Source organism: Balaenoptera ricei, chromosome 2, assembly GCF_028023285.1.
Source record: "Balaenoptera ricei isolate mBalRic1 chromosome 2, mBalRic1.hap2, whole genome shotgun sequence".
Classification (NCBI taxonomy): Eukaryota; Metazoa; Chordata; class Mammalia; order Artiodactyla; family Balaenopteridae; genus Balaenoptera; species Balaenoptera ricei.
In genome coordinates, this window is record NC_082640.1 from 126,174,035 (window position 1) to 126,189,023 (window position 14,989).

Genomic DNA, 14,989 nt, shown 5'->3' on the forward strand with positions numbered 1-14,989 from the left:
AGTTCTGACTAGTTGAAGTAATATGACAAATATTTTATAGGGTACCTAATAGATTTTATTTTGTCTAAGTAAATATCTGACAACGAATCCAGTTCAGTGGACTCTGCAAAAGAAACGACCTCAAACAAGTTCCCTATCCTCCCCCACTTAAAAAAATGGCCGTATATACATAAACAATTTACACAGACCACACTCGTGTCAATGAACTAGGAGCACGTGCACATGTAGCATTCTTGTGTTGGGCTGGAAGGGTGTTTACCATGTTCTAGCAAGGCCTCAGCATGTGCAAAACATTAGCAGCTCTTACATGGCCTCAGTGTAGAACCTCCCTGAGGGCAGAGGAGAGAAAAAGAACATTAGGCATGAGCAGGGGTGCTGTGATACTTCGTTATTTTCATTCCTGTGAGTGCTTCTTGGTGCTCTGTCCCATGTGTGTTCCTCTGCTTACATGCTGTCTTGACAAAGGACTGCAGTTTGAAGGTCTGTGTATTCTTTTGCTTACTCCTTGCTGCCCCGAGACAAGCTTCCCAATGGGTAAAAATGGGACACTGAATGGGGAGCCCCAAGTTTTCTTCTAGCTGGTAATTCTCCCAGCCAAATTTTCCTTGAGCAGATTCCATGGGGGCTGTCTTTAATGCTCCATATTGATAGGACATTTGAAAAGTGTTTCTTTTTATTTCTTCCTGGTCCTTGCCATCTTTTCCCATCATTCAAGGAAGAATAGAGAAAAAGCAAAACAGGAACAGAGGCTAGGGCAATACAGGAATTTTCAACCTTTTCTGAAGTGCTATATATCTCTGCAATTAAGACAATCTTTTGAAACTTAAAACAAAAAAAATCTACCTTAATTAAGATTGACATCCTCTGAGTAGATACCATCTGCTGTAGCAGCCCAACCCTGTCCTCCGCAGCTCTTGGCAGGTACAGGTGAGTAGGGGCCCCCTCTCCGTTCCCACACCCCTGCTCAAGAAGCTGCCAGCGAGCTCTCAGGCAGTAGCAGCAGGCAGGAAATGGGGTGGGAGTGAGGGGGGTCTCCACCCATTAGCAGATGCTTAAGTAGTAGGCAGGGGAACTTTTCTATGGAGAAATTCAGGTTAGCAGATACTCCAAACCAATTTATACCATGTGCTACCCAGTTGTGGAAGTAAATTCAAATGCTAAGAAAGGACCTGGACTGCCAATCCCCTTATCTTTTCCCTACCTTGGGCTTGGTACCCAAAAGAATAAAACAAGAACAGTTGGACTTGGTGGTTTAAAGGGAATTATTCAGCAACTTCAAGGAAGTGAAGGCAGCACAGACCAAGGCAAGCTGTCTTCATGGAACATCATGTACCAGTGACTAAATGTCAAGACCCATCATTGTCCAAGTGGTGACGTCTACACAGGTTTAGTAATATGCTCATTCAGATTTAACCAAAAGACAAGCTTGACAGATTATCAGAATCTTTGGGGGAGGGCAGTGTGTGGAGTCGGGAAAAGCGTGAGGTAATTTTACGAATGACTTCATAATTTTTTTTTTAAAAGCACAGCCATATTATCACCCTAGTGGTTTTTGCTATAGTCTATTCTAGTAAAATGTGAAATAGAAGTTCTGCCAAAAGTACAGAACACATTTCCAAACAAGTCATTATAGATTATATTACAACTCTAAAATAAAAATGTCTAAACATGTGTTTGTCCATTAGACTTTTTTAAAATTAATTTTTATTGGAGTATGGTTGCTTTACGGTGTCCATCAGACTTTAGTGCATTTTTGTTAACGCTTTCCTTGTGAAAGAAATTTTACTTTTTCTTATGCCACTTCCTTAACAATAAGTTACTATGGCTTTAACAAGTGGCTATGGGCTGGGTTCATAATTTGACGTTATATTCTGAAAAATAATTTTTACATTCCATCAACAACAGGAAAACATTAAATGATTACCTCTGTAAATTTGTTCCGATTGGCTTGCAAGCCAACTTTTACTACCTCAAAAGGGTTGACCACAATGGCTTCTGTTAGTCCAGATCCCAATCCAGCAATGGCAAAGGTCTAGAAAAATTAAGTCAATCAATATTTTAAAACAAGTCATCATGTGTATGGGGTTAAACATCCTATTCATTACACTATGCAGCTGAATGTTACAATGAAAATGGAAAAACTCACATAAATGCACCATATACCATTACTAAACAGCTTTAGATCTTGATTAGATGCTGACAATTCATGAAGAAGAAATTACAGAAGCCACAAACCACATCCTAACAATTCAAAATAAAATGTCAAAGCCCCATCAACAATGACTTTGTCCTTTAATGAAAAGAAAGGTTGTTTTACTTATTTAAGGTGGATACTAAAACATCTGCACATGTAACAACTAAAAGAGAGTTTGACTCATAAAAGGAGAGCTTCATTTTTGAACATGTACTTAAATACATTTATTGAGCATATAAGAAATTCAAGGAGGAGAACCACAAATAAAATGCTTATAAAAAGCTAAATTTCAGGTAACCAAACAGTATAGCCAAAAATATTTAAATGTCTAGCCATATTCTTAGAGTCATTATTCTAGGAAATTAAGAAACCAAAAAAAACAGTTTAAAATTAATCCTTTATCTGTCTTTTTAAACTGATAATTGCCCTATTCTTCTAGACCTAGAAGCTGAGGAATAAAAGTTGAGGTCAGAGATAAATAGGTTGTCTTGAAGGGCTCAGATAAAATCTAGAACATTTATCAAAAGGTGGCTGTGTATCAGGTTCTTATTTGTTATCTGTTAAGAACTTCTGCAGTAGGAAAGAACAACTTTCTAGAATTTTCCACTGAGTAGAATGCTTAAAGGATTTTCAGAAACTTTGTATCAAAAATAACCACAACTATTAAAACACACACACACACACACACACACACACACACACACACAAATACACACAGCAGGAAAACAAAACGAAACAAAGCCTCAAACCTTCAAAACAGATGCTAGAAAAAATAATTCTTGGGTGCTGAAGCTCTAATTCCAGGGGAAGAGGTAATACTGAATACAACTAGGAGAAGAAAAAAAGTCAATGAAGAGTAAAGAAGAGAAGCTCTTATCCGGAGTCTCTAATTTCTTCAAAGTAGGAGACTAAAAGAGAAAAGGGAGAAAGGAATGTTCTGTAACCTTAGAAGGGGAGTCAAGGTGGAACCAGGGCAGGATCCAGAGCCAGGAGGTCTGGGTTTAGGTTCTGGTTTTGCCACTTTATTGGCTGTGTGACCAGAGATGCCATGTACAGTAGTCTGGGCACAAAGGTGCATGTGGAGGCTGAAATCAGCCTGCACCCTACTTGCCAAGCCAGAAAGGCATCAGTCAGGAGAAAGGGGCACCTTTTCATAATCCACACAAAAACGCCGTGTGTATTAGCTGCAGCTCTGTGTTTAAATCACTGAGTCTTTTTAAAGAAGATGTGGTACATATATTCAGTGGAATATTACTCAGACATTAAAAAGAATGAAATAATGTCATTTGCAGCAACGTGGATGGACATGGAGATGATCATACTAAGTGAAGTAAGTCGGACAGAGAAAGACAAATGTCATATGATATCACTTACACACGGAATCTTAAATAAATGATACAAATGAACTTATTTACAAAACAGAAACAGACTCACAGACTTAGAGAATGAATTTATGGTTATGGGGGGGGGAAGGTTAGGGGCAGGGGATAGATTGGGAGTTTGGGATTGACATGTACACACTGCTATATTTAAAATAAAATGCCTTTCCATGAAAAAAAAATCACTGAATCTTTTATAAGCCACTGTTTTCTCATCTGTAAAATGGAGACAACAATATCTAATCTTTGATTTAATAAGGTTATTATGAGGGTCAAAATAATGTGTGAAAGCCTTTTGTAAAGTGCTGTACAAAACCATTGTTACAGTTGCACCACGAGGAAGAATGGGAATGGATACAGATTCTAGGAGAGAGGGAATAACTAATGATGTTTTCCTTTCATGCCCCTTTATTACAATTTTAAACATACTTGTATAGGGTAACAGCCAAAATATTTTATTGATTTACCTCAGACTTCCATCATGGAATCCAAAGGCAGAAAAAAAAAAAAAAATACTAGTCCCAAACTCTTCTGACTGAAAAAGCTAAAATCCAGATGTCCAGGTTTTTATTACTATATGCAATCTTCCAAGTAATTCACTTTTTTGTTCTTCTATAAAACTCAGCTACATTTGCTGTCAGAACTAGTGTTCAGCAGTCCCTTGTCAAAAGAATTGATCAGCTATCAGCAGGTCATGTTACTCAGATTGTTCTAGAGACCAGTGGTAACTGTTGGGTTCCCAGCCTCCCAGGCTTTTCATGTGAGAGCACCAGGGGACATTTAATGGCTGTTTAAGTGTCTAGCTGTATCAAAAAGAAACGGTAATAAATGAGTTCAAGAAAAGAGAAAAACTGTATACAGTTTGCATGAATTCGGTGAGAGGAGCTGAAGTAGCCAAATGCTCTTCTGCTTGAATTCTCAAGACAGAAGTGCAGTCTCTCACATGGTACCAATGCTCGACACAGGATCAGCCACGGCCCTCTGGAAACGGTATTTTACTGTCCTTTGCTAGGAAGTTTTTAATCCTCTCTTTAACAAGATGTTTTCAAAGTAAAGGGAGACAGTCAGGGAAGACACTGAGGAATTAAAAAAAAATCTCTGCTAATTTCAGGACTCATGCTACCACTTCTCCTTCCATGAGAGGCTGCTTCACAGCCCCCTTGTTTAAGCAGGAGGCTGGACCAGAGGTTTCTTTGTCACAAAACAAAGTGACACTATTAGGTTTCTTAATTGGATCCTTCCTAGAAAGGGAGTATGTATGATTTTTTAAATAGCAGCTACTTCTCCTTAATGAATCTTTAGAAATGAAGTAATGAAGGAGTTGAAGCTCAGAACTCTGCCCCTCTGGCTGAGTTCTAAGGTGCATTCCAGCAGGTAAACTGGGGGATTTTCCTGGAGGTTGGAAGGCACATTGCCAATTGGAGGGCCACTGCAGATTTAGTTTAGTTTTGTTTTGTTTTGCTTTGCAGGTTCGGGGGAGAAATTAGTGCATTGGCTCTCTCTGGGGCTCTCGCTGCACGCATATTGATAGAACCTATTTGGTCAATATAATTTAACTTGTTTTGTGAAAAGCAGCGAAATCACGAAGAAGGAAAGGAGTGGCATCGGCAAATGTTCAAATCACCAAATGTCTTTCATGTAATAGTTGAGATGTGTCATTGTAAGATCACTATTCTCCCCAACTATAAAAGGCCCCTCAGCCTGCATCTGACCACAGAGTGACCTGAAGTCCTATACTTAATACAGCTTGAGCAAAAGCTGGAAAAGTGACCTGTTAGGAAATAATTTTAGGTACAGTGACTTTCATATAAATAGATATGTGCAGTATGTATGTAAACATATGCATGTTTTGGCTTCAAAAGAGTCTTTGACAAATGTACTCTTTATATTCTTGACCATATCTCATATGGGCCTTTCCACACATATCATTATTATCATAAATTCATCACTGGGAGCTATAAAATAGCCAAATTGTGAGTTATTAGGAAGATGGCTTTCAACAAGTAGCTGAACATTGAATAACTCGAATTCATATTTTAGTAGCTGAGCTTGGGGAATCAAAAGGGTTTTTGTTTCCAGATTTTGCTGTATGAAATAACACACACGCTTAAGTATAATAAATACTCTCACTTACCAATGCTGGTGACAGTGACACATATCCTAGCAATTTCTTGTACTGCTCAAAGGTGAAAAACTGTGAAACAAAACCAAACCCAGAGATTTATAACAATTTCCTGCAACAAACCTTTTAATTGACTCAGATTTCTTTAGTAAATCATTATATTCACCAGCATTCTAAAAAATGATAAACCATCAAACACAGTTTTTAATCCAGTCTTGGGTAGTTGCTATTGAATCTTACTTGAACATTCACATTTTCAAATGCAGCTATAATAACCTACAGAAGAGCTGATGGAATCCTTTATAGCAGTAAATGAACCATACAGCTTCCATTTACCATGACCATTTTCAGTTTCCCCAGACATCAATAGACTCCTTTTTTATGGCAGTGATTCAAAATTATAGGCATAGAGACCTGAAATCTTTGGTCTCCTATGTTTTCTCTATGGCCTGCTTTCCCAGTGAATGCCCAATTTTTTAACCCTTGTAAAAGACATCCACTTCTCAGCTTTAACTCGCATTTATACTGCTGTGTATCTCTACTGTTCCATGGGATTTCTAAACACTCAATGATGATGGAGATGCCATGATAAACTAGGGAAGGACCCAACAAGGACATCTAGTCCATCCCCTGCCTGAAAGTAAGACTGTCTTCAACCTCAGTGAAGAAAGAGAGCTGCTTATTCCTCCCTTAAAAATCTGATGATGATGAAGATTTTGTTGGTTCCTTCAGTAGATGATGTTTAATATAATTTTCTCTGTAAATGGATTTTTAAGGAGGCAAATCTAATCAATCACTTTGTATAATATGTTCCAAATAAAGTTTTCTCCTCTCTTTCTATATTATACATTTTGGACAACGATCTGCTTGAACATGATGGTTTGCTCCTGGGGTACTCTTGTTAGGTAGCTACCAACATCACTGATAAAACACACTCTTAGGTCCTGCTGGGGTCTGATTCTCAAGACCTCAGAAATGGCCTGGGTATTTTATGGTCTTATATGTCTTCTACTCTATTACTTTATAACCCAGTACTATGGGGCAAGAAATAAATATAGACTTGAGAGCCAAATAATATTCTGTTGTTAGAAAGAGGTAGTTCCATGTAAACATGGCTCTCGTGAGTCTTTGGGCAGTTCCAGAGTCATTGCATCACCAGATAGATTGATTCTCTTAAAGACTCAGGAACTATTTTTGTGCTATGTTCCTTTAGATCAACTATGGATGTAGATTTCTGTAGAACAGGAATTCATTCATTCACTCATTCAACAAATATTCCTTGGTTCTACGCACTGGGGATGCAGCAGTAAACAAAGAGAAACCCCTGCCTTCGTGGTCTAACATTCCAGTGGAAGGTGATAACCCTGAAACTATCCTAGTGTTCAAATAATACCACCAGGAGCCACAACAGGTTTGATGAGAGATGCACTAGAAACGATTAAAAGGAAAAGGGTTACGATCTTGGGTTTAAAAAATAATTTATTTTTTCCTCCTCTTCATGGTCATCATGGTAACTATTCTTTGATAATCACCCTGCGTGGAATTTGACACAAGCAGTCCTAGGTTTGAATCCTGACTTAGCTATGGAAGCATAGCTTGACCTTTCTAACACTCAAGAACACAAAACTTCTAGAGTAGTCCTTAAATAAGAGAACTTGAGTAAGATTTCTTGACATGCCTGGCACATAGGAGACTTTCAGAAAATCTCAGTTTCCATTTCCTTTCTTCACTTTGGATACTAAAGGAACCATAGATCCCTTATTTACATGTATTATTCATGAGAGCCCGCTGTGGTCTAGGAAACATGCTAAGGCCTTTGGATGTGCTACTGCATTTAATCCATACAACATCACCAGGTAACAGGTTAGAGTACAACCATGATTCCCACTTGTAGATACCTGTCCTGCAGCTAGTGAATGGAAGGATTGAGATTTCTCCCTAAGTCTAACTCCAAAGCCGGGGTATGCTCTTAACCACTACACTGTACTGCTCACTGCTGAGCCATGATTTTTACTGGTTTGGGAAGAGGTTCTCTGTGCTAGAGTTTTCTTTCTGCTGAGGTCTTCTTGCCTTCCCTGACCCTGGAAGCTGAGTCCCTTAAGGCAGAAGATTTCAAACTTTTCTGACCACAGTCTACTATTTACCATATTTACCATAATCTATTTACCCAGCACAGGTGCACATGCACATGTAGTACACACTCATATTTATAACTGAAACAAAACATTGCTGTAAAACAATGTTTAGCTCTTCACTATGTGTATTGCATTCTGTTTCTACTCTATTTCATCAAAAAATTTTCTGGTGAACCACTACATCTAGTGACCCATAAAATTGATTTCAGGACTCACAGGTCATGACCCATACTTTGGAAACACTGCTCTAAGGGGTCTATGTGGGTTCGGGAAAGTTCTGGGAGATGATGGACCTCACAGAATGCCTCACTACCTTGTCCCCTTCCAGTGTGAGGATGCATTTATTTTTCCTTCTGACTTTCTGTCATGACAAAGAATTAAGGAACAAACTGAGATCTCAGAGGAGAAGTGTGGGGACATAGACTTGACCTGTCACTCTAAGCAATTCTCACAGGCAATTCCAAGTCTACACTTTGGGGCAATTCTAGGCTTTTCATTTCCCCATCTCTAAAACTGTTTAAAAAAAACTACCACCAGCTGGTTGGTACTCATCAGCAGTCTGGCTGGAAGATTCTGGTGAATGGCTAGGATGAAGTGATTCAGGTTCCTGGGAATAAAGAAGCCTCACAATCAGAGATAAGTTGCTAATGTATTAAATTCAAAAGTAATGAACAGGGACTCCCCTGGTGGCGCAGTGGATAAGACTCCGTGGTCCCAATGCAGGGGGCCTGGGTTCGATCCCTGGTCCGGGAGCTAGATCCCACACGCATGCCACAACTGAGGAGCCCGTGAGGTGCAACTAAGGAGCCCGCCTGCTGCAACTAACACCCAGCGCAACCAAATAAATAAACAAATATTAAAGAAAAGTAGTGAACAATATATATTACATATTCTAATAAGCAAATAGTGCTTCAAACTAAAAATAAAAAATCTTGTTTTAATTTCTACCTTTGCAACCAAAGTCTAATTTACTGAATATAAAATAAAATAGTATCTCAAGAAAGGAAATATTAAAATCTTTTAAAATGGATTTGCAATAATAGTAAATAACATAATGTCATTATAGTTTGAAACCAATATTAAATAAAAATATTCATTCATTCAACAAATATTTACTGGATGCCTCCCATGTGCAAAGCTTAGAAAACATTATACTACAACTATATTCTTAAGAACTAGTAGATTAGTTGTTACTTTAATTCCTTTCTATACAGCACTACTTTTTCACTGCCTTCATGATATTTCTTAATATTTCTCATCCACAACATTAGTTAGTGCAGAGATGTGATAAAGGTACCCTATCACATAAGACATGAGGTTACACTCTAAGGATGAAATTAGGAGGGTCAACGTGTAATAATGTTACCTACCTAGAGTCATGCAAATGTGTGACTAAAGAGTTTTGAAAACATTCGTAGTCAGTCAAGGCTTTGGGAACCTTGAATATAAAGTCTTGAATCCAAATTAATATGTTATATATAACCTATAAAGTGGAACGTTGAAATTGGTAGTCTGGTTGGATTTATCCCAGGAAGAGGGGCTGAACCTCAGGGACAGGCCATGTGGTCCCTGGAGAAGTGTCAAGTTGTGCTTCGGAAGGAGAGGTGGGTACAGTTTGCCTGGGCGACCCAACCCTCCGGATGGCACTTTCCCCTTTGCTTTCATCCACGCTCACTAAGCAGTCTGATCACTAAGCTGACCTCCCAGATCGTCTATTCTGGGAGGCAGTTAAATTACGTGGAAACAGTTTGATCCAGTTGGGTCTTACTTTTAACAAGTGGGACCTGAGCATTGCTCAGGCTAGGGCTAACTACTCTCCAATACAGAGGCAAACCCCTTCTAGGTACCCCTCTCAATACCCTGTGCATTTTTTTTTTTTTTTGCATTACAATTTTTTTTTAAACATCTTTATTGGAGTATAATTGCTTTACAATGGTGTGTTAGTTTCTGCTTTATAACAAAGTGAATCAGCTATACGCATACATATATCCCCATATCCCCTCCCTCTTGCGTCTCCTTCCCACCCTTCCTATCCCACACCTCTAGGTGGTCACAAAGCACTGAGCTGATCTCCCTGTGCTATGTGGCTGCTTCCCACTAGCTATCTAGTTTACATTTGGTAGTGTATATATGTCCATGCCACTCTCTCACTTCGTCCCAGCTTCCCCTTCCCCTTCCCTGTGTCCTCAAGTCCATTCTCTACATCTGCATCTTTATCCCTGTTCTGCCCCTAGGTTCTTCATAACCTTTTTTTTTTTTTTTGAGATTCCATATATATGTATTAGCATACGGTATTTGTTTTTCTCTTTCTGACTTACTTCACTCTGTACGACAGACTCTAGGTCCATCCATCTCACTACAAATAACTCAATTTCGTTTCTTTTTATGGCTGAGTAATATTCCATTGTATATATGTGCCACATCTTCTTTATCCATTCATCTGTTGATGGACACTTATGTTGCTTCCATGTCCTGGCTATTGTAAATAGAGCTGCAATGAACATTGTGGTACATGACTCTTTTTGAATTATGGTTTTCTCAGGGTATATGCCCAGTAGTGGGATTGTTGGGTCATATGGTAGTTCTATTTTTAGTTTTTTAAGGACCCTCCATACTGTTCCCCATAGTGGCTGAATCAATTTACATTCCCACCAACAGTGCAAGAGGGTTCCCTTTTCTCCACACCCTCTCCAGTATTTATTGTTTGTAGATTTTTTGATGATGGCCATTCTGACCGGTGTGAGGTGATACCTCATTGTAGTTTTGATTTGCATTTCTCTAATGATTAATGATGTTGAGCATTCTTTCATGTGTTTGTTGGCAATCTGTATATCTTCTTTGGAGAAATGTCTGTTTAGGTCTTCTGCCCATTTTTGGATTGGGTTGTTTGTTTTTTTGATATTGAGCTGCATGAGCTGCTTGTATATTTTGGAGATTAATCCTTTGTCAGTTGCTTCATTTGCAAATATCTTCTCCAATTCTGAGGGTTGTCTTTTCATCTTGTTTATGGTTTCCTTTGCTGTGCAAAAGCTTTTAAGTTTCATTAGGTCCCATTTATTTATTTTTGTTTTTATTTCCATTTCTATAGGAGGTGGGTCAAAAAGGATCTTCCTGTGATTTATGTCATAGAGAGTTCTGCCTATGTTTTCCTCTAAGAGTTTTACACTGTCTAGCCTTACATTTAGGTCTTTAATCCATTTTGAGTTTATTTTTGTGTATAGTGTTAGGGAGTGTTCTAATTTCATTCTTTTACATGTAGCTGTCCAGTTTTCCCGGCATCACTTATTGAAGAGGCTGTCTTTTCTCCATTGTATATTCTTGCCTCCCTTATCAAAAATAAGGTGACCATATGTGTGTGGGTTTATCTCTGGGCTTTCTATCCTGTTCCATTGATCTATATTTCTGTTTTTGTGCCAGTACCATACTGTCTTGATTACTGAAGCTTTGTAGTATAGTCTGAAGTCAGGGAGCCTGATTCCTCCAGCTCAGTTTTTCTTTCTCAAGATTGCTTTGGCTATTCGGGATCTTTTGTGTTTCCATAGAAATTGTGAAAATTTTTGTTCTAGTTCTGTGAAAAATGCCATTGGTAGTTTGATAGGGATTGCATTGAATCTGTAGATTGCTTTGGGTAGTACAGTCATTTGCACAATGTTGACTCTTCCAATCCAAGAACATGGTATATTTCTCCATCTGTTTGTATCATCTTTAATATCTTTCATCAGTGTCATAGTTTTCTGCATGCAGGTCTTTTGTCTCCTGAGGTAGGTTTATTCCTATATATTTTATTCTTTTTCTTGCAGTGGTGAATGAGAGTGTTTCCTTAATTTCTTCTTCAGATTTTTCATCATTAGTGTATAGGAATGCAAGAGATCTCTGTGCATTAATTTTGTATCCTGCTGCTTTACCAAATTTATTGATTAGCTCTGGTAGTTTTCTGGTGGCATCTTTAGGATTATTTATGTATAGTATCATGTCATCTGCAAACAGTGACAGCTTTACTTATTCTTTTCTGATTTGGATTCCTTTTATTTCTTTTTCTTCTCTGATTGCTGTGGCTAAAACTTCCAAAACTAAGTTGAATAATAGCAGTGAGAGTGGGCAACCTTGTCTTCTTCCTGACCTTAGTGGAAATGGTTTCAGTTTTTCACCACTGAGAATGATGTTGGCTGTGGCTTTTTCATATATGGCCTTTATTATGTTGAGGTAAGTTCCCTCTATGCCTACTGTCTGGGTTTTTTTTTTTTTTATCATAAATGGGTGTTGAATTTTGTCAAAAGATTTTTCTGCACCTATTGAGATGATCATATGGTTTTTCTCCTTCAATTTGTTAATATGGTTTATCACATTGCTTGATTTGCATATATTGAAGAATCCTTGCATTCCTGGGATAAACCCCGCTTGATCATGGTATGTGATCCTTTTAATGTGCTGTTGGATTCTGTTTGCTAGTATTTTGTTGAGGATTTTCTCATCTATGTTCATCAGTGATATTGGCCTGTAGTTTTTTCTTTGTGACATCTTTGTCTGGTTTTGGTATCAGGGTGATGGTGGCCTCGTAGAATGAGTTTGGGAGTGTTCCCTCCTCTGGAAGAGGGAGAGTGTTCCCTCCTTTTGGAAGAGTTTGAGAAGGATAGGTGTTAGCTCTTCTCTAAATGTTTGATAGAATTCGCCTGTGAAGCCGTCTGGTCCTGGGCTTTTGTTTGTTGGAAGATTTTTAATCAGAGTCTCAATTTCAGTGCTTGTGATTGGTCTGTTTATATTTTCTGTTTCTTCCTGATTCAGTCTCGGAAGGTTGTGCTTTTCTGAGAATTTGTCCATTTCTTCCAGGTTGTCCATTTTATTGGCATAGAGTTGCTTGTAGTAATCTCTCATGATCCTTTGTATTTCTGCAGTGTCAGTTGTTACTTCTCCGTTTTCGTTTCTAATTCTACTGATTTGAGTCTTCTCCCTTTTTTTCTTGATGAGTCTGGCTAATGGTTTATCAACTGTGATTATCTTCTCAAAGAACCAGCTTTTAGTTTTACTGATCTTTGCTATCGTTTCCTTCATTTCTTTTTCATTTATTTCTGATCTGATATTTATGATTTCTTTCCTTCTGCTAACTTTGGGGTCTTTGTTCTTCTTTCTTTGATTGCTTTAGGTGTAATGTTAGGTTGTTTATCTGAGATGTTTCTTGTTTCTTGAGGTAGGACTGTATTGCTATAAACTTCCCTCTTAAAACTGCTTTTGCTACATCCCATAGGTTTTGGGTTGTTGTGTTTTCATTGTCATTTGTTTCTAGGTATTTTTTGATTTACTCTTTGATTTCTTCAGTGATCTCTTGGTTATAAAGTAGTGTATTGTTCAGCCTCCATGTGTTTGTATTTTTTACACATTTTTTCCTGTAATTGAAATCTAGTCTCATAGCGTTGTGGTCAGAAAAGATACTTGATACAATTTCAATTTTCTGAAATTTACCAAGGCTTAATTTATGACCCAAGATATGATCTATCCTGGAGAATGTTCCATGAGCACTTGAGAAGAAAGTGTATTCTGTTGTTTTTGGATGGAATGTCCTATAAATATCAATTAAGTCCATCTTGTTTAATGTATCATTTAAAGCTTGTGTTTCCTTATTTATTTTCATTTTGGATGATCTGTCCATTGGTGAAAGTGGGGTGTTAAAGTCCCCTACTATGATTGTGTTATTGTCAATTTCCCCTTTTATGGCTGTTAGCATTTGCCTTATATATTGAGGTGTTCCTATGTTGGGTGTATAAATATTTACAATTGTTATATCTTCTTCTTGAATTGATCCCTTGATCATTATGTAGTGTCCTTCTTTGTCTCTTGTAATAGTCTTTATTTTAAAGTCTATTTTCCCTGATATGAGAATTGCTATTCCAGCTTTCTTTTGATTTCCATTTGCATGGAATATCTTTTTCCATCCCCTCACTTTCAGTCTGTATGTGTCCCTAGGTCTGAAGTGGGTCTCTTGTAGACAGCATATGTATGGGTCTTATTTTTGTATCCATTCAGCCACTCTATGTCTTTTGGTTGGAGCATTTAATCCATTTACATTTAAGGTAATTATCAATATGTATGTTTCTATTACCATTTTCTTAATTTTTGGGTTTGCTTTTGGATTTTGGGTTTGCTATTTTGGGTTTTGGGTTTGCTATTGTAGGTCTTTTCCTTCTCTTGTGTTTCCGGCATAGAGAAGTTACTTTAGCATTTGTTGTAAAGCTGGTTTGGTGGTGCTGAATTTCTTAGCTTCTGCTTGTCTGTAAAGGTTTTAATTTCTCCATCGAATCTGAATGAGATCCTTGCTGGGTAGAGTAATCTTGGTTGTAGGTTTTTCCCTTTCATCACTTTAAACATGTCCTGCCACTCCCTTCTGCCTTGCAGAGTTTCTGCTGAAAGATCAGCTGTTAACCTTATGGGGATTCCCTTGTATGTTATTTGTTGTTTTTCCCTTGCTGCTTTTAATATTTTTCCTTTGTATTTAATTTTTGATAGTTTGATTAATATGTGTCTTGGCATGTTTCTCCTTGGATTTATCCTGTATGGGACTCTCTGCGTTTCCTGGACTATTTCCTTTCCCATATTAGGGAAGTTTTCAACTATAATCTCTTCAAATATTTTCTCAGTCCCTTTCTTTTTCTCTTCTTCTGGGGCCCCTATAATTCGAATGTTGGTGCATTTAATGTTGTCCCAGAGGTCTCTGAGACTGTCCTCAATTCTTTTCATTCTTTTTTCTTTATTCTGCTCTGTGGTAATTATTTCCACTATTTTATCTTCCAGGTCACTGACCCTTTCTTCTGCCTCAGTTATTCTGCTATTGATTCCTTCTAGAGAATTTTTAATTTCATTTATTGTGTTTTTCATCATTGTTTGTTTGCTCTTTAGTTCTTCTAGGTCCTTGGTAAACGTTTCTTGTACTTTCTCCATTCTATTTCCAAGATTTTGGATCATCTTTAGTATCATTACTCTGAATTCTTTTTCAGGTAGACTGCCTATATCCTCTTCGTTTGTTAGGTCTGGTGGGTTTTTACCTTGCTCCTTCATCTGCTGTGTGTCTCTCTGTCTTCTCATTTTGCTTACCTTACTGTGTTTGGGGTCTCCTTTTCACAGGCTGCACGTTTGTAGTTCCCGTTGTTTTTGGTGTCTGCCCCCAGTG

General features: G+C 37.9%; 1 protein-coding gene across 1 annotated transcript in view; it reads right to left on the bottom strand.

The window, feature by feature from the left end:
- The window catches only part of SLC25A21 (solute carrier family 25 member 21), a 511,228-nt gene that overhangs the window by 51,700 nt on the left and 444,539 nt on the right, over positions 1–14,989 (bottom strand). The window contains exons 6-7 of the mRNA XM_059915673.1: positions 5,708–5,767; positions 1,925–2,032 (exon numbers count right to left, since the gene is read on the bottom strand). Of these exons, the coding sequence (XP_059771656.1) occupies positions 1,925–2,032; positions 5,708–5,767 (168 nt within the window). The remainder of the gene's footprint in view (positions 1–1,924; positions 2,033–5,707; positions 5,768–14,989) is intronic.